The sequence below is a fragment of the Saccopteryx leptura genome, chromosome 8, assembly GCF_036850995.1.
Source record: "Saccopteryx leptura isolate mSacLep1 chromosome 8, mSacLep1_pri_phased_curated, whole genome shotgun sequence".
In the NCBI taxonomy this organism is placed as follows: Eukaryota; Metazoa; Chordata; class Mammalia; order Chiroptera; family Emballonuridae; genus Saccopteryx; species Saccopteryx leptura.
Window position 1 is genome coordinate 69,489,193 of NC_089510.1, and position 26,009 is coordinate 69,515,201.

Consider the following 26,009-nt stretch of genomic DNA (forward strand, 5'->3'; position numbering starts at 1 on the left):
ATTTCTTTCCTCTCTGTTTTCTGAATGAAGCTGATATTGTATCTTCCCTCAGGACAACTGTCTTCTGTCAACTCCCCTCCTATCTCCCAAAGTTCATCCTACACTACCATTTATTCACCCCAATTTCTGGAGGACTGCAGTGTAGGCCTGTATTGTCATTATATACAGGATCTTCCCATTTTGTTCACTGAATCACAGAATTGAAAGCCAACCTGAAAGAGAGTCCTTTTCTAGAGCCCAATAGGGCTGAACAGTCCCAGAGACCGGGAACTCATTCTCAGAAGGCATTGAGCTATTCAAAAAGTTTTCCTTCCTTTGAGCCCAAACTTGTCTACCTCTGGAGTCACTCAGAGAAAATCTACTTTTCTCACGATAGCTCTTCAAATCAGAGGCTGTTCAATCACTTTGTGAGTGCATATTATGTGCTTGTCAGCTAATTCTCAACACAATCCTACAAAGCAACCAAGCAGAGGTGTTCAAAAGGATAAGTGACCTCTTATTGAGCTATTTCTTACTCTGCTAACTCCTTCTAATCAACAGCAACAGTGCTGAGACTTGATCTCAGACCCAACTCCAACTCTGATGCTCTTTGTATAGTCACCTACCTCCAAAAGCAGCAGATTCTGTGTCACAGAACCCTTCGGCTGCACTCTCACTAACATTAAGGAGTTGAGAGAACTCACATTGGGACTCATGAGCTTGTGAGGGGTGAAGGGGCCAAGAGCCTGGAAAAGACCATACATCAGACGACCCCGGCTGGCCCACCTGCAGGTCTCAAGTTGGCAGCAGTGATGGGGTCTGTGAGAAAGCTCTCAGCAGTGTAAGGGTGCATTTGGCCACAGACACAGTTGGAAGGACATCTCTGGACTTCTGAAAGGGAGCGAAGGTGAGGAGGCAGGCCAATTAGTGGCTCTTCTGCTGGCTTCATCCATCCATCACTGCCTATTCTGAGGTACACCAACAGAGCCTTCCTGTCTTTACTGTCCTTTACTCCAACGCAAGTATCTCTCCCCCAGCCTCCTGCACCGTGATTAACCTCAGCAGCTGAGTTAAAACTCATTGGTTGAGCTTTGTGACTGATTCTCCACCGTCAGCAAGTTCCTTCTGTTGACTGGTTTCTCCATTATCACTGAGAGCAAAGCAGTGTCTGTTGGTGTCTTCTGTACAGCAATTACATCCAGTGGCTGAGCCCTCAAGAAACATTTATAAATTCTATTACCTCTGTTAAACATCCCCCTGTTAAAGGCTGCTTAATTTGAAAACAAAGTGCTCTATTTCTTCCCATTAGATCCCATTTTCTTTTTTTTTTTTTTAGATCCCATTTTCAATTCCCTACTTCAGGCCCATCCTGCATGGCTGGAGGAGAAATAAAGAAAATAAAATCACCCAAGCAAAATGGGACAAAGACAATTTCTATTTAGCCCCTTCTGAAGGTCCAGATCAGAGAAGCAGGGTGAGCCTGGGCCAGAGACCATGGGAGGAAGCAGTTGACAAACCACATCTAAAGCGGCAGGTTTATAGAACCAGTTCACTCTCCCAAGTGGTGAGGCTGAGACGGCAGACTCCGAGACCCTGCAGCTGAAGCTGAGCCCAGGACACAGGGACCAGCACCGCAGTGACGTAACACTGCCCTTCACTCCAACAGCCCCGCCCATCACAAGGTCAGCCAGGTGACCCAGAGCTCTAATGATGATTCTTTCCAGGGACAAAGCTGGCGATGCCATCACTTCCTCCTTGTGATAAAACAAATGTCACAGGAAAATGCCAAATCAGAGAGCTCACACCCCTTAGCACGCTGCAGCCCTGCCAAAGAACAGCAGAGAAGAGGCAAGGAAGATTTAATTTACATAGCAGCCACTCGGGGCCCAGTCAGAGCTGTTTAATTTACATAGCAGCCACTCGGGGCCCAGTCAGAGCTGGGGCAGTGGAGGGGAATGTATGACTCCAGTGGCCACCCTCCACCCCTTCCACTTAGAAGACCAGTCCTCACAGACCCTTAAATGAGGCTTCCTGGATTGTGCAGAGGATGCTCCAGTCATAAGGAGAGATTTGAGAATAAGGCTGTCCCCCAAATCAGGGGAGGTCCACGGCCTGGAGATGGTGGCCTACACAGTGGCCCAGGGGTCTGAGAGCCCAGTCCATGTCCTGAGCATAGTCCTCAGCCTACTGGGCCTAGAGGAAGCCCTCACGGCGGAACTGTTCCTGGAGAAGGGCACGGTACTGGTCAAATCCCCCCTCGACCCGGGTGACGCCGCCTCCTTCGCACACCCACAACTCTTGGCACACCAGCCTGATGAAGCGCTCATCGTGAGACACCAGAATCACGCCACCCTGAAAAACAGGAGACCAGAGGCACTGAGGGGGTCCCTAAAGAGTGCTGTGGCCTTGTGGAAAGTAGGCAGTATGAAGACACACTCACCCTAAAATTGTTGAGAGCACGGCCCAGCGCCTCAATCGTTTCCATATCCAGGTGGTTTGTGGGTTCATCAAGAATGTAGAAGTTGGGGCTGGAAGGCAGAACCCAGGGAGGTTACGGGTGGTGGGAGGAACCACAAGCTCTGACACTAAGACAAGATGATCGTTTTCTACTAGGCAAGAGGGGAACAGACGAAGGCAAGAACTCTGAAACATGGGGCCTCACCAGGGCATGGTCATCTGAGCAAAGGCCACCCGGCTCTTCTGGCCCCCAGACAAACTGGCCACAGGGCGCACGGCCAGCTCTCCAGAGATGCCGTATCGGCCCAATTGGTGGCGATACTCCTCCTCAGGCCGCCCTGGAATAGACCCCATCACATCACAGCCCTACTCCCTCCCGTCACCCTCCCCAACAGCCCCACCTCCAAATGCCCCTGTCCTTTATACCTAGACCTGGTTGGGCTGCTCAGCATAACCCCCCATCCTCCCCAAAAAGATAGCATCTTGAGCTGCCTAACTGAAGGCAGCAGCCCTGGCCCTCTTCCCTCAACTCCAATCCCTAACACACCAGGAAACTTGCGTGACAGCAGTTCCACAGCACTGACATTCAGGTCCAGCTGTTCCACGTGGTGCTGGCTGAAATAGCCAATCTTCAGATTCCTGCAGGCAGAAATGAAGGGGAAGAGGGAATCAAAGGCCATGACCATAAAAAGTGTAGCTGCAAGTGTGTGAGTAGTTGGAGAGTGAAGGTATGGGCCCAACCTGTGAGCATGTCTGATGCCCCGAACAGGTGTTAGGTCCCCCATAAGCAGCTTCAGCATGGTCGACTTCCCAGCCCCGTTCTCCCCAACCTGGAAGAAGAAACATAAGAACTTTAAAGAATGTGTGTGTGAGACACAGGAGAGAAGGAAAAGAGAATTGGACTCAGGTAGCCCCAATGACTCTTTCAATAACTAAAATATTTTTAAGAAACTAAAAAGTGGCCCTGGCCATTTGGCTCAGCGGTAGAGCATCAGCCCGGGGTGTGGAAGTCCCAGGTTCAATTCCCAGTCAGGGCACACAGGAGAAGCGACCATCTGCTTCTCCAACTCTCCTCCTCCCCTCCTCCTACAGCCAAGCCTTGGTTGGATTGAGCAAGTTGGCCTTGGGCGCTAAAGATGGCTCCATGGCCTCCACCTAGGCACTAAAATAAACAGCTCAGTTGCTGAGCAACGGCCCCAGATGAGCAGAGCATCCCCTCTAGTGGGCTTGCCAGGTGGATCCTAGTTGAGGCGCATGCGGGAGTCTGTCTCTGCCTCCCCGCTTCTCACTTAATATTAAAAAAATAAATAAAACTAACAAGAAAAATGAAGGAAGTAGTCAAGATGTAAAGAGAACCTAACACCTGAGTACCTACTAAGTGCTAGTACCTACTAAGTGCTGGTACTAGGTAAACAGAACCCAATACTAAGTACTTACTAAGTGAGACTTAATTATCCCATTAACCAAGTGAGGTAGACGCTATCTCCATGTTCAAGATGAGAAAGCTGTTCAATAGCAAAGCTAGGAAATGGCAGTCAGGTTCTGACGTCTGACCCTGAAGCCTATGCTGTTTCATGGTTTGAGAAAACACAGAGCTGAGACAAGTACGATAAAATACTGCTTTAAGCCTGACCAGGCAGTGGCGCAGTGGATAGAGCATCAGACTGGGATGCAGAGGACCCAGGTTCGAGACCCCGAGGTTGCCAGCTTGAGTGTGGGCTCATCTGGTTTGAGCAAAGCTCACCAGCTTGGACCCAAGGTCGCTGGCTCCAGCAAGGGGTTACTCGGTCTGGTGAAGGCCCACGGTCAAGGCACATATGAGAAAGCAATCAATGAACAACTAAGGTGTCGCAACAAAAAACTGATGATTGATGCTTCTCATCTCTCTCCGTTCTTTTTTTTTTTATTCATTTTAGAGAGGAGAGGGAGAGACAGAGGAGAGACAGAAGGGGGGGAGGAGCTGGAAGCATCAACTCCCATATGTGCCTTGACCAGGCAAGCCCAGGGTTTCGAACCGGTGACCTCAGCATTTACAGGTCAATGCTTTATCCACTGTGCCACCACAGGTCAGGCGCTCTCTCCGTTCTTGTCTGTCTGTCTATCCCTCTCTCTGTCCCTGTAAAAAAAGTAAAAATGTTTTAAAAAAAAATACTGCTTTAAGTATTCATAAAGTTAAACATGCTAAGCCCTGGCCGGTTAGCTCAGTGGTAGAGCGTCGGCCTGGTGTGCAGAAGTCCCGGGTTCGATTCCCGGCCAGGGCACACAGGAGAAGCGCCCATCTGCTTCTCCACCCCTCCCCCTCTCCTTCCTCTCTGTCTCTCTCTTCCCCTCCCGCAGCCCAGGCTCCATTGGAGCAAAGATGGCCCGGGCGCTGGGGATGGCTCCTTGGCCTCTGCCCCAGGTGCTAGAGTGGCTCTGGTGGCAACAGAGCGACACCCCAGAGGGGCAGAACATCACCCCCTGGTGGGCAGAGCGTCGCCCACTGGTGGGCGTGCCGGGTGGATACTGGTCGGGCACATGCGGGAGTCTGCCTGTCTCTCCCTGTTTCCAGCTTCAGAAAAATACAAAAAATAAAATAAATAAAAAATAAACATGCTAGGCTGCCGCCTGACCTGTGGTGGCGCAGTGGATAAAGCGTCAACCTGGAAACACTGAGGTTGCCGGTTCAAAACCCTGGCTTGCTTGGTCAAGGCACATATGGGAGTTGATGCTTCCTGCTCCTCCCCCTTCTCTCTCTCTCTCTTCCTCTCTCTCTCCCCCCCTAAAATGAATAAAAAACAAACAAACAAACAAAAAAAACATGCTAGGCTGCCATCTCTACAGGGCAGCCCCGAGAAGCTGGAGGATGAGGACGGTATAAGTATAGCAGAGTCCTTGGCTCAGGCCCGGACTCCTGCTCCAGCGACCTCTTGCCTCTGTAGCCCGAGGATCTGGGCCAATCTACAGCACATAGTGGGATGAGAGAGTCCCAGCTCATGGAACAGAGAAACAGCAATCATACCACACATATGCGAGACTCAAGATCAGCAGAGACGGAGAGACGGCTGAAGATGACATGTTTAGGATCATAGTAGAAATCCACCTCATCTAGTTGCAGAATTGGTGGGGAGAACTTCTCAAAGCCATCAGGGAACCTGCGGGAGGGAAGGTGGGGTGAAGAGCACTGGGGCGGCCAGAAACAAGAGCTTTCCACCAGCCCCTCCAGCCCTGCACTCACTTCATCACTACTTCCAACTCCTTTTCCACGGGTTTCAGCTCTGGCCTGAGGAGAGAGGGGGCACTCCAGATTTATGACTTTTATCTGTTCTATAACACAAGTAATCTGTGTTCAGAGAAAACTTAGAAATAGCTTGTACTCCCAACACCCAGATAACATTATTATTATTTTTTTTTTAAAGGAGAGTCCAGAGAACTCTTTCCTGCTATTTTTCTTTTATTCATTTTTTAGAAAGGAGAGAGAGAGAGAAGAGAGAGAGTTAGAGAGAGAGGAGAGAGAGAGAGAAGGGGGGAGGAGCAGGAAGCATCAACTCCCATATGTGCCTTGACCAGGCAAGCCCAGGGTTTCGAACCGGTGACCTCAGCATTTCCAGGTCGACACTTTATCCACTGCGCACACAGGAGAAGCGCCCATCTGCTTCTCCACCCCTCCCCCTCTCCTTCCTCTCTGTCTCTCTCTTCCCCTCCCGCAGCCAAGGCTCCATTGGAGCAAAGTTGGCCTGGGTGCTGAGGATGGCTCCATGGCCTCTGCCTCAGGCGTAGAATGGCTCTGGTTGCAACAGAGCAATGCCCCAGATGGGCAGAGCATCGCCCCCTGGTGGGCGTGCTGGGTGGATCCTGGTTGGGCGCATGCGAGAGTCTGCCTGACTGCCTCCCGTTTCCAACTTCAGAAAAATACAAAAAAAGAAAAGAAAAAAAAAAAAGATTGTCTTTTTGTCCTCCTACTTAACATAATGTTTCCATGTCACAAAATCCTAAGCCTTATAATTTTAGGCTCTCCTACCACTATCTATCTATCTATCTATCTATCTGATCCATCTATTCATCTATCTATCCATCGATCTCTTTATGGTGAGAGGAGGGGAGATAGTGAAACAGACTCCCACATGCGCCGTGACAGGGATCCACCTGGCAACCCCTATCTGGGGCTGATTCTTGAATCAGCTGAGCTATCCTCAGTGCCTGAGGCTGACACTCTAACCAACCAAGCTATCCTCAGCACCTGGGACTGATGCTCGGACCAACCGAGCCATCCTCAGCGTCCGGGGCTGGCACTCGGACCAACTGAGCTATCCTCAGCACCCAAGGTCCATGCTTGAACCAATCAAGCCAATGGCTATGAAAGGGGAAGAGGGAGAGAAGGAAGAGAGGGAAGTGGAAAGGAGCAGAGATGGTCACTTCTTCTGTGTGCCCTGAACAGAACTGAACCCAGGACATTCATATGCAGGGCTAATGCTCTATCCACTGAACACCAGCCAGGACCACCAGCACTTTTAGAAAGGCTGCTTCAAGGCCTGACCTGTGGTGGCGCAGTGGATCAAGCATCGACCTGGAACGCTGAGGTTGCTGGTTCAAAAAAAACCCCTGGGCTTGCCTGGTCAAGGCACATATAGGAGGGAGTTGATGGTTTCTACTCCTCCCTCCTTCTCTTTCTCTCTCTCTTCTAAAATGAATAAAAAATAAAAATAATTTTAAAAAAAAGAAAAGAAAGGCTGCTTCAAGATTAAACCTTCAAAGCTCACCATCCTTAGTCATTAAGGAACGCAAATCAAAACTATAACAGAATAACACGTCACAGCCACCAGAATGGCCAAAATTAAAAAGACTGGTAAATGGGCCCTGGCCGGTTGGCTCAGTGGTAGAGCGTCGGCCTGGCGTGCGGAAGTCCCGGGTTCGATTCCCGGCCAGGGCACACAGGAGAAGCACCCATCTGCTTCTCCACCCCTCCCCCTCTCCTTCCTCTCTCTCTCTTCCCCTCCCGCAGCCGAGGCTTCACTGGAGCAAAGATGGCCCAAGCGCTGGGGATGGCTCCTTGGCCTCTGCCCCAGGCGCTAGAGTGGCTCTGGTTGCAACAGAGCGATGCCCCGGAGGGGCAGAACATCGCCCCCTGGTGGGCAGAGCGTCGCCCCCTGGTGGGCGTGCCAGGTGGATCCCGGTCGGGCGCATGTGGGAGTCTGTCTGACTGTCTATCCCTGTTTCCGGCTTCAGAAAAATACAGAAAAAAAAAAAAAAAAAGACTGGTAAATACAGACAGGGGCCTGACCAGGCGGTGACACTGAATAGTGTTGGACTGGGACATGGAGAACCCAGGTTCGAAACCCTGAAGTTGACAGCTTCAGCGCGGGCTCAAGTGGTTTGAGCAAGGCTCACATGGGCTTGAGCCCAAGGTGGCTGGCTTGAGCAAGGGGTCACTCTGTGTCACTCTGTCTGGTATAGAACCCCAGTCAAGGCACATACGAGGAAGCAATCAATGAACTACTAAGGTGCCGCTACAAAGAACTGATGCTTCTCATCACTCTCCCTTCCTGTCTGTCTATCCCTATCTGTCTCTCTCTCTTTGTCCCTTTCACACACAAAAAAAGTAAACCAAAATTATCATAGAATCTCGCAATTCCATTCCTAGATATGTACCCAAGAGAATAGAAAACAAATGTTGGCCTGACTTGTGGTGGCGCAGTGGGATAAAGCGTCGACCTGGAAACGCTGAGGTCGCCGGTTCGAAACCCTGGGCTTGCCTGGTCAAGGCACATATGGGAGTTGATGCTTCCTGCTCCTCCCCCCTTCTCTCTCTCCTCTCTATAATGAATAAATAAAATCTTAAAAAAAAAAAAATGTCCACACAACAACCTGTACACAAATGTTCACAGCAGCATTATTCATAAAAGCCAGAAAATCTATTATATATGTCCATCAATTTATGACTTGATAAACAAAATGTGGTATTATCCATACAATGGAATATTATCTGGTCATAAAAAGCAATGAAGTACTAATATGACTATGACATAAATGACCCTAAAAATATTATGCTAAGTAAAAGAAGCCAGATACAAAGGTCACATTTTATGATTCCATTTCTATTACATGTTCAACCTAAGCAAATATATACAGAAAGTAGATTACTGCCTAGACCTGGGGCAAGATTAATTCTCTGAGAGCAGCATAAAACATTCTACTTTCCTGCAGGAGAGGAGGTTAAAGTTGGTTTCTACAAAAGGGGAGGCCTAGAATGGGAGGGCAAGGGGTGGCCTGCAAAATAAGGCAAGAAATGAAAGAGAACAGGAGCCAGGGCCCAGTCAAGGACAGTACTCACAGTTTCTCCAGCATCTTGAGTTTACTCTGTACTTGAGAGGCTCTGTTGGCATTGTAGCGAAACCGGTCAATGAAAACCTGTAGGTGGCGAGTGCAGGCACTGGTCAGGTTCCCTCACTCCCTGCAACTCTAATACCCATGGGATGGGTCCCTCAGCCCTGCCTGCCCCACACCTGGATATGCTGGCGATACTGCTGCTGTGCCTCATATTCACGCTGCTGATTGAGTAGCCGCTCCTGCTTGCTCTTGATAAAGGTCTCAAAGTCTCCCCGGTAACCATCTAGCCGCTGGCTGTGCAGGTGGATGATGTCTGTGGCTATGGCATTCAGGAAGTTGCGGTCGTGGGAGACAACCAGAATTGTGGAGGGCCAAGTCTGAGGGGGCACAGGACAGCAGGCCCAGTTTGCAGGGGCAACCAGCTCCCAGGGCCTAGGTGTCCTGGAGGCAGACTTTGCCCAGACCTACTCCAGCACCTGTAGGCACTCACCTGAAGGTAGTTCTCTAGCCACAGGATGGCCCTTACATCCAGCATGTTTGTGGGTTCTGGAAAAGTAGACATATTTGGGATTGATGGGCTGGAGAATTAGGAACATGAGTGTTGCCACTTTTCCCCAGCCTGAAGTTAGGGTGCCCCATTTCAAACTCACCATCTAACAGCAGAAGATCTGGCCTGTGGAAAAGAACAATGTGAGGCTTGAGGTTTTCCGCCAGACACTCACTGCTACCTCCCAGAGCCAAGGCCCATTCTCCATAGTATCCATACATAGGCCCAGAAGACTCACCTAGCAAACAGGGCCCGGGCCAGGGCCAGTCTCATCCTCCAGCCACCTGAGAACTCTCTAAAGAAAGACGGAGCTGCATTAGAGGTTGGTGCTCACCAGCACGGGCAAGGCAAAGCCAACAGTATTCAGTCAGGAATGGTAAGGGTCACTCACCGGGTGGGCTGCTGCTGCATTTTAGGGGTAAAGCCAAGTCCAGCAAGAATGACTGATGCTCTAGAAGTAAAGAAGTTGAAGACTATAGTAGCTGGAACAGGTAACAGAAGGGAAAGGTGAAATGTGAAGAAAGGAAGGGGGAGTTTTAAATACCTGGCAGGTGCCTTGTCAGCCTCAATCTCCTCCAACTTGGCATAGACTTCTGCTAGCTGTGCCGCTTCTGAGCCTTCAGCCCTAGGGTTGAAACGAGGGAGAGAGGAATCCGCCTGAGGAGGGGCAATCCAAGAGGATGTCCTGCACCCCATGCAGTTGGAAAGCAGACCACTGGCTGCCTTGAGGCTGGGACAAGAACAGAATACAGGAAGAACGTGCTCACAGCATTGAGGGCCTTGGGCACTGTGGAAGAACAAGGGCTTGAGAGCCTCTCAGTGTTAAGTTCTAAGCTCTGCTGCTCACTGGGCATGCAAATTATGGATTGTGACAGTAGAGCAGGCATACTGTCCTTTATGAAGGCCAGCTGCTGCTAGTTACTTCTTAGCCTGAAGCCTTCACCTGCCAGCAGCAATCTGGGCACTGAGCTCCCGCTCTCGCTGCAAGAGGTCTTCTCGCACAGTGTCGCTCCCCAACACACTCTGCAGCGCAGGGGTGTCGTCTCCAGCAACCTCCTGCTCTACGTGCAGCAGGGAGATATGGGCTGGAACCCGCAGGCTCCGGGTGGCCAGCATCTTCAGCAGGGTCGTCTTTCCCAGCCCATTGCGACCCACCAGCCCATAGCGACGGCCCCATGCCAGGTTCACATCTGCACCAGCCAGCAGTACCCTGCAGGGGTGTCAGGAGAAAACAGAGGGTGCTCTAGATATAGGTGTACTGCAAGTTTAACAACAGAAACCTAAGATTATTTTTAGCCCCATTTCATCTCTCCAAGTTCTTTAATTGATAAAAGAAAAACATCACACGTACCCCACTGCCACTCCCTCACCTATCGCCAAAAGACACATCAAAGTTCTCAATTCGCACATCATAGGATTTGTTCTTGCCAGATGACTCCAACCGACTCTCCTTTCTGCTGCCTGCCTGGCTGGCTGATGCCTCTTCCAAGACTCTTAAAGGAAGAAATAGATGGCTTTGGCCCTCCGAACCACCCTTCCATCCCTGTAGAGACCGCTCTGCTCTCTTAACCCTTCTTGCTAAACTCACATAGGGTTGCTGGTCTTGAGTGTATCCTTCTCCGAGCGTTTCTCCTGTTTTGCCTTTAGTCGAGCCTCAGCCTTCTCTAGCTTCTTTGCATTCACTGTCTAAGGATCCAAACAAAACCATTTCACCCTTGGGTGTAGGCCATAAAGGAACCCCCGGAGAGAGCACCTCAAGTTAACCTTCTCAATTTACCCATGATGAACAGAATTCAAGACTCAGGGAAAGACATGATCAGAAATCCCCCAGAAAAACTTTCCAGTATTTAGAAACAGTAAACTCTGACCCCAACCATAAACAAGCCCCTCCCTTTCTTCTTTCTCACCGAGGACTGTTCCCTCTTCAGCAGTCCTGGAAGGTCGGTGCCACAGTCTGTAGGTGATAAGAAAAGCAGTCACCTTCTCCCTGAGGGAAGGGAAACTAGTATTTTGAGTAACTAAAATAAACCAGACACAGATATTTTCAGGAAAGCCTTACAATACTGAAGATAGACAGTGATCCTCCTCCCCGCACTTAAAAAAATATTTCAGATTAAGGACACAAGGCTGGGGCAGATAAACAACTCTTACAAGAGCATGCAGTTGGTTAGTAAGTCAAAAAATGGGGGTTGGGGATGTGAACCCAAGTTTGTCCAGCTCCAAAGCCCATATGCTTCCTACCATTGCCAAGAGCTTGGAGAACCCTCCAACCCTACTCCCTTCATCATGGGCTCTTTTGCCTTCAGTAAAGACATCAACTAGCTTCTACAATCTTGTCCTATGGAAAAGAGGTACCAGTAGTTCTGAGCTCCAGGAGGCAGTTGGCTAGGGCCTGGAGGCTGAGAAAAAGGAGAGGGTAGCTAGTTCAATCTTTTCTCACTCTCACCGTAGTTCTCCGTTATCTTTGACAACTGGATGGGGGCGTCTAGCAGCACCTGGCTGCTTCCCTGGCTCTGTGGCTCAGCCCTTGACAGTAAGAACGGAAAGCACAGAGTTAGGAGTTGAGGAGAAAGATCTAAGGCCATCAGACCTTCTTTCTTTACCTCCTGTCTCCTGACCGTCCTCCCTCCCACCTTCCCCACAAATCCCCCTGCCCTTGCACGTACAGGCGCAAAGTGTTGTACATGCGCTGACACACGGCTCTGATGCTCGCGTCATCCTTGCTGTCCCCGGACACCTCTTGCAACAGTTCCCCCACAGCTTCCACCAGGTCATCCACAGACTCGAAGTCCGCGCTGCCGCTGTGCAAGACGCCTGGGCCAGGCGTGGCAGGTCGAGGAAGATACCGGGTAGCGTGGACATACAATAAGTTTAGCCCCGGAACCGCGACCCCAGTCCGGGCTCCAGATCCAAGTCGCCCTCGGGACAAGAGGTCACGCAGAGGAGAGGCCTAGCAGCGGCCCCGGCACTGCCCTCCCTTAGTCTTTCCCACCCGACTTCCACTTCGGCCTCCCCAGTGTATTAATTCGGTTGGGCTCACCCGTCACGTAGTCAAAGACCTGTCCGTCAATTTCGGGAAACTCGCTCCGCAGGATTTCGGCGCAAGTCGCCATGTTCCAGTCGTACTCCCTTCCGCGCAGTCGCGATGAGACCCCAGCCGAGGACCACCCCCCTGTCCTTCCCTGGAGCGTCCCTCCTTTCAAAGCGCATGCGTACGATGACGTAATAAAGGCAAAGAGCCCGGTGGGCGGGTTGACCCGGATGGAGGAGGGACCGTGCGCAAGTGCTGCTCTTTACGCTTGCGCCCCGCCTTTTCCGCTGAAAAATTAGCCACATGTGCGGTCTTCGCTACCTTCTGGGAGGTGACGATGGAGAAGGCCGGGGACGGGGATGGGGGCGGGGTGTGTGTGCCGGAGAACTCGCGGTTTATGAGGCCGCGAGACACCAAAGGTTCAGCGGGTAATTGATAAAGCACATTGGCCTTAATAGTTTGAGCACCTAGCCAGGTCCATTTTGGAGTCAGTTCCCGTAGCTGATTCATGCTCCTCCCTGAATTGTCAAAAGCCCCTTTCGCAGTTCTGTGCAGCCACGGGTTTTGTTATGGTTCCCAATCTTTTTTTTTTTCTTCCAATTTTAAGTTTTTATTCTTCCTTAAAGAGGGAGTCAGTTTAATCAGAATTTAATAATCCTAACTCTTCTGGCGTGGTCTCAAAGTCGGCAATAAAGGGACTGGGATCCAACTGTATTTCATCTGTAGAAACTGGTGTGAGCCACACTGATTTCCTAATGGCAGAGCACTCCAGAGGGACTGTATGGCCGTGGTGATGTCTATCCCTCGGGTTATAGTACAACTCGCTTCGAAAAATGAGAGTATGCTCGGAGACAACCTGTGTCCTGATACCACAATCATAAACAGGATATATAAAATCATATGCATATGTTTGTATCCGAGTCACAGGACAGCCTGATCCCAGGTGTAGTTCATCAGCGAACATATAGCGACGGCTGCTATGTTTGTGGGGTAACTTCGAGCATCATTCAGTACATAGAACTGATTTTCACATGTATGTTCTCGGCACGGGGCCACATCAACACCGCCAGGAGAACCAAGATCTCTAAAGCCATAGCGACCTTCCTCATGGCAGACCTTCAGCATGGAACTTCTGGTTCCCAATCTTTATGGGCTTCTTGTCTCAGCCTGGTAGCCCGCCCGCCTGAGACCTGCGTCTCAGTCCAAATTAGGCCTCTTCAGTCCTTCCACCACCCCAGAGCGGTTTCACTCACCACCAAAGGGCAAGAAAATCAGATGGACAACACAGCCTAAATCCATCGGTATTTATTTCCCACCCAAACCCAAAACAGACCTCTGCAAACTGAACCTCAGTAAACGACTCTAAAAGGCTACTTCCTTTCACTGATGCTCTCAAGAGGAAGTTAATGATGCTACTGCTTTACATTTTAACGTGAGTACTTTTCCAATCCCGCTCTAAAATTGTCAACTAAAATTACATTATCCTGAGAGAGGAGAAACCAGAAGAATGCAGGAGAGGGGGCCCTGCAATGTTTGTGATCTTACCCTCAAGCCGGTGACCTCAGCGTTTCGTTTTGGACTGAGGAAGGGCTGACTGAGAAAGTTTGAAAAGGAACAAACCACAGCTGTGGTCCTTATTATCAGTTCCCTGAAATAAACTTGCAGCAGCAGCAACAAGAAACATGGATTATGTGAATTGTCAAAGATAAGATGGTCAAACCTCCTCGTACCCCTCCCCTCTTGGAGATACAAGTCAGTAGGTCTGCAAACAAACAAGTCAGAGGAATCAGGCACTTGACACGTAAAAGCTAAAGCTGTAAAGGTATATAAGGTGTAAGAAATCTAACTTCGGGGAGCTCGTAGTTTTGGTGCTACTATCCTCACATGCTCTTCCGGCTACTGATCCTTCCTCGATCAAGTTGTCTGGGTGTCTATTATCCTCGGTTTGCAACCAAGTCCTGCTATAATTTATTCATCCTTGTGAGGAATCAGTCAATCCTAATATTTAAAATAAAACTATAGAAGCTACAGTATTAAGCCCCTAGATCTCATAACCACTTTATAGAAAACACACGGAAATAGGAATTCTGATGGGGAAGCTATGTACAGAATTATCTGGTTTCTTCAATATTGCCAAGAGCTGAGGGAGAATCTGTGGTTTATAAAATTTAAGAAGCATTCATCAACTACAATGGACTTTGGATCCAGATGCAAAATGTAAAAAGTTTTATAGGACACGTGAATTAAGTGTGAACACAGATTGGATGTGAAGAACTGGCCATAGTTGATAATTGTTGAAGCTGGATGATGGGACATGTGGGTTCATTATATTTTGCTACTTCTGTTTATTTATTTTTAATTTTAATTTATTTGTGTATTTTTCTGAAGTGAGAAGTGGGGAGGCAGAGAGACAGACTCCTCCTGCATGAGCCTGACTGGGATCCACCCAGCAAGCCCACCAGGGGGCGATGCTCTGCCCATCTGGGACCAGAGCCATTCTTGCACCTGAGGTGGAGGCCATTGAGCCAACCTCAGCGCCCCCGCCAACTTTGCTCCAACGGAGCCTTGGCTGCAGAGGGGAAGAGAGATAGAGAGAAAGGTGAGGGAGAAGGGTAGAGAAGTAGATGGGCGCTTCTCCTGTGTGCCCTGGCCAGGAATAGAACCCAGGACTTCCACACATCAGGCTGATGCTCTACCACTAGGCCAGCCAGCCAGGGCCTACTTCTGTTTATTTTTGGAATTTTCTAATACATTTTTTTAGGTTTGAAAAGGCTGAAACCAAGCAAGGGAAAACTGGTGAGGGTAAATCATTGCTTTTATCTGCTCCAATCCACAAACAGATTATGGAACACTGTATCTCCCTTGGGCACTAGGCTGCCATAGGATTCTTCAAAGAGGGGGAGGTATAGAAGGGAGGTATTTTAGAGGCCTAGGGAGTCAAATTTTCCCTTTAATTACCCACCTACCTACCATGGTTTGGGAAGCCAGGGCAATTGGGAAGAGAATGGAATTAAGAGGTCAGTTTCTCAGGAAAGCAAAAAAAAAAGACCAAATGTAAACTTTGCTTAGTCTCTAATTAGAATGTACTTGCCTAGCCTGACCAGGCGGTGGCACAGTGGATAGAGTGTTGGATTGGGATGCAGACGGACCCAGGTTCGAGACCCTGAGGTTGCCAACTTGAGCGTGGGTTCATCTGGTTTGAGCAAAAAACCCACCAGCTTGAACCCAAGGTCGCTGGCTTGAGCAAGGGGTTACTCGGTCTGCTGAAGGCCCACGGTCAAGGCACATATGAGAAAGCAATCAATGAGCAACTAAGGTGTTGCAACGCGCAATGAAAAACTAATGATTGATGCTTCTCATCTCTCTCCGCTCCTGTCTGTCTGTCCCTGTCTATCCCTCTCTCTGATTCACTCTCTGTCTCTGTAAAAAAAAAAAAAAAAAAAAAGAATGTACTTGCCTAAAACTAAAGGTGAATTAGGGAAAAGAATCTCTACCCTTAGGAAACTGGGGCCCGGTGGTGCTGCTTGCCCTTGAAGCTGTTTTCTTCTCAGAGGAGGCAGGAGACCTGGGGTTAACACTAGAGACTAGATGACCTTGGAGGGGCCTAACAATCGAGACCAAGGCAAGGGAAGGAGCCTTGAGACAGTTTGTAACAGAAAATTCTACTCAAAGCAGGCAAGGTGAGGCAGGGGAAGAGCAGTCCCACCAGTTCCCTCCCATTAGCTCCTGCATCAACACTTCGCCAGCAACTCCGTTCTACATAGTTTATTGGGTCTTTAACTGGACAAAGTCACAAGTGTACAAAATGAAGCTCACACTATCCCAAAGCAGAGTAAGGGTTGAGGGTTAGGGGTCTGTTACTAGCTGTTGGGGGAGCTCTGAAGTGAGGGGCAGCCAACCCTCCCACTAGAGAGATATGGCCACAAGGGAAGGGAGGAGCAGCCCACCTGACTTTGGTCACAGAACTCAGAGCCTGGCACTGGGCCAAGGCAGACAGATGAATGAAGCAGGAGCCCCCAAACCACCCTGCCCAGGAAGCCCAGGGACAGCTCCACCAGTCCTGCTTGCGATGTGGCTGGTCCAGACCTAGACTCAGGGGCTGGTGCACAGGGAGGCAGCAAAGCAGGAGGGAGGAGACACTGATGTGCGGTAGCCAGGGCACTTGGGCCTGTGGAAGAGGGTGGGTGGGGAGGCGGGCCAGCTGCCACTAGGCAGCTAGCAGCGGGTCTCATAAATGCCACTGCGGCCAATGTAGCGCACCCATTTGATGACATCGTGGTCGCTGTAGTTCAGCTTCGGTTCAAACACCTTCAAGTAGCGCACCTTGAGGCCAGAGGGCGCGAATGGCACCTGGGCAAGGGACAGCTTCAGTTAGGAAAGTGGCCTTCCTGTCACAGCCTCTCCTTTCTGCTAAGTTCCATAGCCCTGCCCTACTTCATCTCTACTACAGCCGACTGAATGATTAGGGTCCTGAAAGAAGCTGGGGTAGTGAGGGAGTCCTTTAAGAGGTTATTAAAGAAGAAAGCGTATCCAAAGGTGACTAGCAATCATTTGGGTTTGAAGTCAGGCCCTGTCTGTGATAACGTGAATCAATTCCCTTAATCTACAGAAAGCAGCAACCGAAGACCTGCCTGTGTTCTTAAAACATAAAGTGGAGAAAATTCTATGTCTGACATACAAGTTGTACAAAGTCGGCCCCTTTTCCTGTCAATAAATAAACGTTGTGTCTTATCTGGCATTTAAGCAATCTAACATTTTCCAAAGAATTACCTTACAACAAGCCAAAAGAGTCATTTTTCTAAGTGTGAACAACAATTCCTTGTTGGAATTAAAGTCACTTCCCTTCTCTAGGCCTGTTTCCTCATCTGCAGGTGGTAGGTTATAGCGGTTCATCTGAATGATCTCTAGGATCTTTACTAGCATATCTGCTATGGCTCTAGGCCCCTCCTTTGCCATACCTCAAAGTTCATGGAAATGGGAGGTCGAGCCCACTTCTTCTTGTCGTTGGTGGGCAGCAGCTCAATCTCTGCGCTGATCTGTGATTCCTTCATGCCTGCCATGCGCTTGATCCTGGGAACACAGGAGCAATGGGCAGCAACTGCCCCTGGTAGCTTAGAAGAATTTCAAGGGTGTGGGGGGAAGAACCCAGGAGTTTGTGGGAAGACAAGGAAATGTGGTGAGGACACTGATAACCACTTGCAAAGAACCTTGGGTTTGCTGTTGCTTTAGCACTGTGGGCTGCAGCTTCTGCTTAGATACATGGGCGTGCCATCCTTTACTGTTTACTTCACAAGCACATCACAAGGGCAAGTAGGGAAACGTTCAAGCATCCTGACAAGTACATGTTGTGTGCACCCAAGCACAAACATGCACATATTCACACGGAGGTACAGAGGGTGAGAGGAAGCAGAGGCTCCTGAAGAAGCAGACAGGCACTTTCCCCCCAAGACACACACCACACACTCAGAGGACAAGAGGTAATGTTGAATAAGAGGGTACAACAATGCTTGAGCCCTGCTGTAGCCTCGTGAAGGAAAGACTCACTTCCAAACGATGGCGTTCTCACTGGCCTTGTACTTGGCCTTCCCCTTCATGCAGATCACCTGCACCCCGCTTGTGTTTAGTGGGGTTGGGATCCTCACCTAGAAGAGACACACCTGTCAGGGAGCTCTGTCGAGCCCTGACATTAGCTGTCTTTATTTCTGAAGACAAGTGCTTCTTCCTTCCCGAGTCCTTTGTCCTCACCTCAATCTTCTGAGCCAGTAGTGAGGGCTTGAAGTTGGACTTGATGACCACCTTGACCTCAAGTTTGGTGCGCCCCACTTCCCGCACTAGTGGGATCACCCGGAAGGGAAGGATGATGTCCTTGGTGGTACGATACCTTTAGGAGTGGGGAGCAAGGTTAGTGTAGCAGAGCCTGCCCTCCCTCTCCCCACTTCCTCCCCTTGCCTCCTCACACCCCAATGGCACCTCATGAGTTCAAACTCTCCATCTGGTGGAATGAAGCTGATGCTGCGTTCAGAGTCAAACTTGCTGAGTCGCACACACTGGTGGAAGGTGCAGTCATCAATGGCAATTGATTGCTTCCCACTGTAAGCAGGGGCAGAAAATCTCAATGGTACAGGAGAGAGGCAGGAGAGAGTTGGGCTGAGAGGCTACCCCACCCACAAAGGCTGCCAGAACCTGGGTGACGCTTCCACGACACACTATCAAAAGCTGCCAGGCCTGACTGGTGGTGGTGCAATGGATAAAGCATTGATCTCGAATGCTGAGGTCCCAGGTTCAAAACCCCAAGGTTGCTGACTTGAATGTGGGATCCTTAACATGATCCCATGGTCGCTGGCTTGAGCAAGGGGTCACTGGCTCAGCTGGAGCCACTCCCGGGTCAAAGTACATACGAGAAAGCAATTAATGAACTAAAGTGCCACAACTACGAGTTGAATTGATGCTTCTCATCTCTCTCTCTCAAAAAACAAAGCACAACAAAAAAACTTCCAGAAAAATAAATTTTCCTTTTGGGACATACTAAAAAAAAAAAACCTGCCAGGATGCAGCTGATTTAGGGGTTCTTGCCACCGAATTAAGGATGTGAGCTTTGTAAGCTCATGATCTCAAGAGCCCTGCTAATTGGAACCCCAAACTTCCAGACAGGCCGGGCAGAAGCCATCAGTATATACAGAATAGCCTTGGTCCTGGGGACCAAACAAAGGGGCTTAGTCTCTGAGTAGGATGAGGACAATCCTCTCATCTCTCTCAAGCACAGATGTCAAGAGCAACCAACCAAGCACACCCTTGGGAAGAGGGAGTTTGCATTACTGCAGAAATGATGTCCAGAAAGAACTTGTGATTCACCAGGCTGCCCTTGGCCTTCCAAGGTCCACCCTCTCCCACCAGCTCCCCTGCCTCAGGTACCTCTTGCTTGTTTCATCAGCTGTGCCTTTGCCCTGCTTCTCAATGACAATCTTGTCATTCATCCCAAACTTGCACTCAGGCATGCCACTCAGGTAGCTCTTCATCACTACCCGGCCCGACACATGAGCGCTTAGCACCTGCCCTGGTGACAGACAAACAAATGGAAAAGCTGAGTCAGGACCAGGAGCTTGCCCCTGTCAGCTTTCAGCTTCATAACGAGAGGATTCTCACCCTGTGGGGACATAAGAAGGTTCACACTCTCCAACACATCCAGGAAGAGCTCGTTCCGGCGATACTTGATGCCCTCCCGCCGCCAACCAATCTGCCCAGTCACCTGGCTGGTGATCTGGGATTGCTCTTCTTTTGTCTGTATGGGAATAGAGACAAATAGCAACGGCCTCACTCCTCTTCACTTTTAATCATCCTGTCTCTGCCCTCACTCCATCCTCATCCGTCTTTCCTCTAGTCCCCACCCTGGAACCTATTTTCCCCCTTAAATCCCATGGGGCAGGGCCTGGAGAAAACGGAGCAAAGCTGCGAGGGTGGAAGCTGAAGGAATACTTACCTGATGCTGGAGGCCAGAGGGCCAATGTGGAGCCCACAGGAAGCAGCAGGGAAGCACAGACGGGAAGAGGCAGGCAGAAAAGAAGGAAGAGAAGGCTATGAGCCTGGATCCTAGAAGAGGGTCCAAGCTCTCTTCTCTGAAGGAGCCCAGGCCTCCAGAGTAGCCCCCAGTCCTCCTTCCCCCAGTGCAGAAGGAAACGGCTTGATCTGTGTTCCCAGTAATAGAGATGCTGAGTCAGGTGCTCCTGGGTTGGGAGAGGGCCACACAGGGGGAAATAGTCCTGCAGTCATAGCAAAAAGATCAGGCCAGCACTTCTTGTCAGAAACAGGCTTATGAGTCAGCTAGCACAAAGCTCAGGGACCAGCTGGGACGAAGGAAGGTTGGGCTCCAACCTAACGGTGGCTGTATAATTTGAATACCTGGCTCTTGATGCCCTGCTGTGTAATGAAGGTTTTCAGTGCACCTGTCTCCGAGTTCTGTGGATAGCCAAAGTCCAGGATCTCTGCAAAAGGAAGGGAACTGTCAGCCCCTGAAAAAAAGCTGAAGGATCCTTCATTCCCATCTCTTCCTTGGCCTAGACATGTCTAGCCAGTACAGCTCCAAAAGAGTGTGGTATCATCTGCAGCAAGATCTTCTAACTTTGTAGTATTTACTCTAGGATTTGTGCTTCATAAGAAAACAATGACTATGTCAGTTTTTTTCAAATAGAGAAAATCAGCAGAAGAGTCACATGGCCAGTGGGTGAGAGGTCAAGAAGCCCCGAGCCTTAGAAAACAGAGAGATGTTGGGAAGGTGGAATGACTCTGTTCAATTCAATCATACCCTAGAGAGGAACAAAGATACAAAGCAATGCACCTGAAGGGCCTACACCATCTGGCCTAGACTGAGGTGTCGAGATGGAAAGCTGGGATGCCAGTAAGTGAGGCCCAAACCACAAAGGAAAGAGGGTAACTGCAGGAGGCCCAGCCACCAAATCCCAGTCGGGTTCCTAGCCCCCGGGAAGACCCCTTCCACTCACTAGCCTACTTCTGTGTTCCACTTCAGAGTAGCCGTTAGGTCTGGATTTGGACTGATGTTGTCAGGGCTCAAAAGACCAGACAGTCAGGAAAAAAAGTTCAGAAGGCAATGGAGCCTCAGACTTACTCCCACCTCTATGCTCGGCCCCATCAGGTTCATCCCTACCCTAGGCCCACCACTCCGCCAGCCTCACCATCCAGCAGCTCATATATGAGCACAAAATTGTTCTTGATGTTCTCCTCGCTGATCTTGCCAAAGTAGGCAGCCATTACGTCACACATCTTATAGAGGAATTCGAAGACCATGGCAGCATTGACATTCTGCTTGGTGACAGCTGCCAGCCAGATGTTGGACCGCTTAACATGGAAGAAACTGGTGCGAGCAATGTTGGTGACAGGGCTGCGCACCTGCTGCCGGGCATGGATGACATTGACCCGAAAGGCGTCCACTGCATTCCTCCTGAGGGAAAAGTGTAGACAGGGGCTGCTCAGCACCCAGGCAAACTCCACTCTCCAAGAATTAGTCACAGCTGCTAACAGCACCCCCACTTCACTGATGAAGTCTGACATACACTCTACAGCCCAATGACAGGAAAACAGATGGAACCTGAATAAAGTGAGGTCCATCAGGCTTAGTAAGGTATGCTCTTGACTACCATTTCCCAGCTGTCATTTTTCTAGTTTCTCAGTGAGCTCCAGGCCCACATAAGAAGACCCTGCTTCTAACCCCAGTCTTCCCACTAGTGATGCCACTGGTGGGGAAGGTTGGCCCCCCCCCAGAAGTTAGACAAAGCCAGTGTGACTTCAGAGAAAGCTCTAACTGAGAAGCACCAAGGGGCTGTGGAGCCTGGCCACCCATTTTTGTCCAGGATCCAATTCCAGGGCAAGCTCAGAGAGTGAAAAAAAATGAAGAAAACAATAACGGGGGAGGCTGAACCCCCACCCCCCACCTGTGCCTGGGTGGCAGCTTGGCAGGCTGCTTACCTATTGCTATGGCAGCCAATGAGATGGGATGAGAGAAATGACGCCGGCAAGAAGAGGAGAGTGACAGCAACAAGAGAGAGGGTTAGACACACAACACACTGGGGTAGGTAGCACACATGATGAGAAAAAAGCAGAGAAGTGATAGGCAAGGGGTGGAGAGCACAGCGAGGGATGCGAGACGGTGTATGCCCTGAGCTTGGCTTAACCAGGTCCATGCAGGGCCGGAGCAGGGTGTGGATGGGTGCAGCCAGCCAGGCTCAGCAAGCCAGGTGTTGCCATAACTAGCTCATACCCCACCATCAGCCAATGGACAAATAGCCACAAAGGTCACGCCAGCCCATTAGCCTGGTAGCCAGGAGACATCAAGCTGGGGCACCGCAGCAGACCCAGTCTATCTCAAAATCTTTGAGGAAAAAAACAGGGCAGCACAGACCAGAAGAGCCTAATCTCATTAAGCTCTTGAGGCTAGGACATGTCTGCTCAGCCAAGAAAGAACAGTGGCATGCAGGGTCGGGCAGAATGAGAAGTAAGGCTGCACCTCCTTGTTAAGGTCTGACGGACCCAGAACAAGAAGCTAATTCAGGTCTACTCTGATAGGCCAGAAAGGGCAGCATGGCCTCCCTAGCCTTCAGTCTTTCCCCCAGTGACCCAGAGAGTGCCTACTGCTCACAATGGATATCCTCCAGGAAGGGCCCAGAGGAACCGAAAACAGCTTAGTCAGCAGCCCGCCTCCTTCTGAGGAAAGAAGTGGAAGAGGATTTGGTAGCCTGGAGAGGCTTTCAAAAGAAGGCTCTCATCATGAGAAGGGCTTGGAAAGCAAGACTTAGATGGAGTAGTACCTCCAACCTGGCCACTAACTCCACCCTGGAGACAGATCTCCCTCCTCCTCAAAGGAGCAATCAACCTGCCCAGGCAAAAGTACTCATCTTTGGAAAACAGGTCTGTCACTAAGGGAAACAGAAGGCAAGAAAGACAGGAATTCCTAAGATTGTAAGGGCCACGCCATTCCACAGGTCCCACATAGCGGCAAGCAACTGGCTGCTAGGCCAGTACTACCAAACCTCACAGCAACCAGGCCGCACTTGCCGAGCTTCCATGATGGAGCAGGGGTGGGGGTGGGGTGGGGTGGTCCATGTCAAGCATCTGATAGGAACAGACCTAGTCCTGCATGCTGCGAAGAAGGGATGGAAAAGTGGGGGGCACAGCTGGCTCAGTCAGGGGACTCACCCGATGTCATCTCGGTAGACCCGGGAGATGAGCACCTCCCCCTTGTGATTATAGATGAATAAGCCTCCAATCATGGCGGCAGCTCAGTCTCCACGGCCCATCGCTCTGAGAACAGACCTAGGGCAGGCAGAGGCAGGGTAAGGGAAGGCCTCAGAACCCCTGCCAACGTCCCCTGTGGGGCTGTGCAGGTCACAATCTGGGCTTTTTCCTGACTCAACCCTCCAGCAAGTGATCGTGCAGCCCTTGCGGCATGCCCCTCCCCTTCGCCAGGCTCCAGTTCCTGTTTATCCCACACTGGAAGGGAGAGGATGGGGTGAGGGATTGGGCCCAGAATTCTAAGGCCATTCGGACCCTCCCTTTTCTGGGGCTAAGCCCAGAGAGTAGCCCCCTCCCCCTCTTCAGAGAGCTGAGCTCAGCAAGGATCCTCTCCAGCCCCTTCCTGTGCAAGCTCTCAGGCTCTCACCAGTGAGTCACTGTGAAGGCCCGCCTGAGGCTGTAAGAATGGCGGCAGGAATTATTCTAGTGGGCTCAGGCCTCACGGGGAATTCAGGGACAGCTTTAGGAGCACCCAGTCTCAGTCACCACTAACCTTCTGAGGAGGCAAGGCCTGAATCTCTGGCTCTCTAATTCACAGAAATCTAAACATTCCAGGAAAGGGTGTACAGGGGGGGGAGGACAGACGGGAGGCCTTAGGCCCTGACCTGAACCCAGAAGTGTGGCTCCAACCTCTCCCACAGTCAGATAAGCAGGCAAAGAGCAGAGCAGAAAGGGCAGAGCCCCAGCAGACTACACTTAAATGGCCCAGGCTGCTTGGTAGTTAGTTATTTTTGACAAGCCCCCTTTCAAAGAGGGGGCTCCCAGCTCCCAAGTGCAGTAAAATAAGGGTGGTGGGGGTGGGAAGGCGGAGTGCAGATACATAAAATTAAGAGATCCTTCCAGTGGAAACTGTGTGCTTCCAGATCCACAACACTTCTGCCCCGAGTGCCTGCAAGTGAGGGGCAGGATGCCCGCGTTATCCAAATTATTTGGGTCAAATAATGTAGACTGTTTGCAAGGGCAAAAAGGGTTTAGTTCTAGATCTTCTGGATTAGACCTGGTATTAGTTTCACAAGGGGTAATTCAGCAGACTTTTCTAAACTGTAAAATAAAGCCCTCACTGTGGCCCTCAGGGTCTCCCAGACTCAGTGAGAGGTCTCTGACGGTAGTGGACACATCCATTCCTCAGTCCCAAAGAGGCTGGGCTGGGAAAGGCAAAATGGAAGTAGAGCCCTGGGCAAAGAACCAAGTTCACAGGTATCAAGTGATAGGGAACCCGGGCACCAGAGAAGCAGAGGTGGGGCCCAGGACAAGGACGGAATATTTACTGAAGGGAAAAACTGGCAGCAACAGCCAGGTGGTATACTCAAGATGAGCGCACAGCAGCCACGGGCTGACTGGGGTACCTGCGGGAGTTTCAGTTTGGCAAAGGTCAGGACTTTGAAGAAAAAAAAAACAGAAGAAAAAAAAAAAAACAGTAGGAGGAGCCTGACAGGGGTGAATAAGGGAGCGCTGGGAAACGGAGCCTGCGTAGGGGTTCAGGTGTAGAGGCGTGAGGGGGTGGTGGACTTTTGCCCTGGGGAGGAAGACATCGCAGAAGATGGTTCCACGGGGTTCGAGGCTGTCACAGGTCTGAGGAGTAAGAGCCTCGGAGTGTCACTCAATTGGGAGGACGAGGTGGGAAGCTTGCATAGTCCAGGGAGGCCACACAAGGGGTGTCACTGTCCTGGGAGACGGGGAAACTGTCCTAGCACTGAGAGGAGGCGCCGAAGGGTAGGGGTGTTGTCACAATCCTAGGGAAGAGGGCGCCGCGCAACGTCCCTGCGCTGGGTGGATTCTAGTAGGTCTCCCTCTCAAGGAAGGCGCCAGCGGGTCAGGTGGTGGATGCCGCTCCCCGTCAGCCCTGCAACAGCGCCCTGGGCGTCCCCACCCGCCGTCAGCTCCCTCCAGGATCTGAAGGCTAAGGCCACTCCCGGGTGTGCGCAGCTTTCCCCGTACGCAGTGCAGGTAAGGGCAAAGCTACATACAGTTGGGCAGCGACCTCCCTCACCCCGTAAGGACAGATCCCGAGCTCACCTAGTGTCCGCGGCCCCTTGCTCCGCCGGCCCGGCCACTCTCGGGATACCAAGATGTCCGCCCGCCCCCTGTTCGCCGCCCGCTGCCTTGGCTTTCACCGCAGTGCCGCCGCTCCGCCCTGGACTCAGCTGCGCGTGCGCGTGCGCGGCCCCCTCCCGCAAAGACTACAAGTCCCGTCAGGCTCTCCACCTTTTTGCTTGTAATTTTAAGTTTCCTAGGTTTAGCAAAACTACAACTACCGACTGCCTTCGAAAACCTTCGAAGAGGAGAGTAGGGGCTCCTTGGGCAGGGATAGGAGTAGCTTTATCCAAACCCTACCCGAAATACACATCTCAGCCTACCCCATTCCGCTTACTTTATTTTCCCCACTGAGCATTCTGGGAATTGTAGTCTTCGCAGTCCCTCCGGTGCATACTTCAGAGTTTAGTAGAGCCTCAGAGGTTTAGTGCTGTTTGAAGTCCATCCGTTAAGTCTTGGATTGCTGTAGGCCAGTGGTCCCCAACCCCCGGGCGGTGGACCGGTACCAGTCCGTGGGCCATTTGGTATTGGTCCGCAGAGAAAGAATAAATAACTTACATTATTTTCGTTTTATTTATATTTAAGTCTGAACGATGTTTTATTTTTTAAAAATGACCAGATTCCCTCTGTTATATCTAAGACTCACTCTTCTCGGTCACGTGATACATTTATCCGTCCCACCCTAAAGGCCGGTCCGTGAAAATATTTTCTTTTTTTTTTTTTATTTATTTATTATTTTTTAATATTTATTCATTTTAGAAAGGAGAGAGAGGGAAAGAGAGAGAGGAGAGAGACAGAGAGAGAAGGGAGGGAGGAGCAGGAAGCATCAACTCCCATATGTGCCTTGACCAGGCA

General features: G+C 50.5%; 2 protein-coding genes and 1 pseudogene across 2 annotated transcripts; all 3 read right to left on the reverse strand.

The window, feature by feature from the left end:
• Positions 1 to 320: 320 nt before the first annotated feature.
• ABCF3 (ATP binding cassette subfamily F member 3) lies at positions 321 to 12,491 on the reverse strand. The gene is made up of 21 exons (XM_066347229.1): positions 12,330 to 12,491; positions 11,956 to 12,103; positions 11,736 to 11,815; positions 11,197 to 11,243; positions 10,878 to 10,975; positions 10,660 to 10,782; positions 10,233 to 10,499; positions 9,834 to 9,914; positions 9,681 to 9,740; positions 9,528 to 9,584; positions 9,393 to 9,415; positions 9,233 to 9,288; positions 8,919 to 9,119; positions 8,747 to 8,823; positions 5,654 to 5,698; positions 5,438 to 5,570; positions 3,178 to 3,266; positions 2,984 to 3,075; positions 2,642 to 2,774; positions 2,420 to 2,507; positions 321 to 2,331 (listed from the first exon to the last, which is right to left on the reverse strand). The coding sequence occupies exons 1-21, from the start codon at positions 12,400 to 12,402 to the stop codon at positions 2,173 to 2,175; spliced, it is 2,130 nt and encodes a 709-aa protein (XP_066203326.1). The 5' UTR covers positions 12,403 to 12,491; the 3' UTR covers positions 321 to 2,172.
• A 431-nt stretch (positions 12,492 to 12,922) lies between these two features.
• On the reverse strand, positions 12,923 to 13,414 carry LOC136380133 (oocyte-secreted protein 2-like; annotated as a pseudogene).
• A 2,656-nt stretch (positions 13,415 to 16,070) lies between these two features.
• Positions 16,071 to 25,292, reverse strand: AP2M1 (adaptor related protein complex 2 subunit mu 1). Its single transcript, XM_066347795.1, has 11 exons — positions 25,137 to 25,292; positions 23,025 to 23,141; positions 21,008 to 21,273; positions 20,217 to 20,299; positions 19,464 to 19,599; positions 19,233 to 19,374; positions 18,291 to 18,410; positions 18,066 to 18,201; positions 17,865 to 17,962; positions 17,279 to 17,390; positions 16,071 to 16,670 (listed from the first exon to the last, which is right to left on the reverse strand). Exons 2-11 carry the CDS (start codon positions 23,096 to 23,098, stop codon positions 16,536 to 16,538), a joined length of 1,302 nt encoding a protein of 433 aa, XP_066203892.1. The 5' UTR covers positions 23,099 to 23,141; positions 25,137 to 25,292; the 3' UTR covers positions 16,071 to 16,535.
• Between the last annotated feature and the right edge of the window lie 717 nt (positions 25,293 to 26,009).

Bases quoted from the DNA above. Each gene is read 5' to 3' on its own strand.
- ABCF3 (XM_066347229.1), bottom strand. From the start codon at position 12,402: ATGGCGACTTGCGCCGAAATCCTGCGGAGCGAGTTTCCCGAAATTGAC. The intron at 9,915-10,232 runs GTGAAGGCTTCA...TTTCAACCCTAG, and splicing joins GCCCAGATTGCTGCTGGCAG to GGCTGAAGGCTCAGAAGCGG. The intron at 5,571-5,653 runs GTGAGTGCAGGG...TCCCTCCCGCAG, and splicing joins GAGTTGGAAGTAGTGATGAA to GTTCCCTGATGGCTTTGAGA.
- AP2M1 (XM_066347795.1), bottom strand. From the start codon at position 23,098: ATGATTGGAGGCTTATTCATCTATAATCACAAGGGGGAGGTGCTCATC. The intron at 19,375-19,463 runs GTGAGAATCCTC...GTCTGTCACCAG, and splicing joins CCTTCTTATGTCCCCACAGG to GGCAGGTGCTAAGCGCTCAT. The intron at 16,671-17,278 runs GTATGGCAAAGG...TCCCTTGCCCAG, and splicing joins CCATTTCCATGAACTTTGAG to GTGCCATTCGCGCCCTCTGG.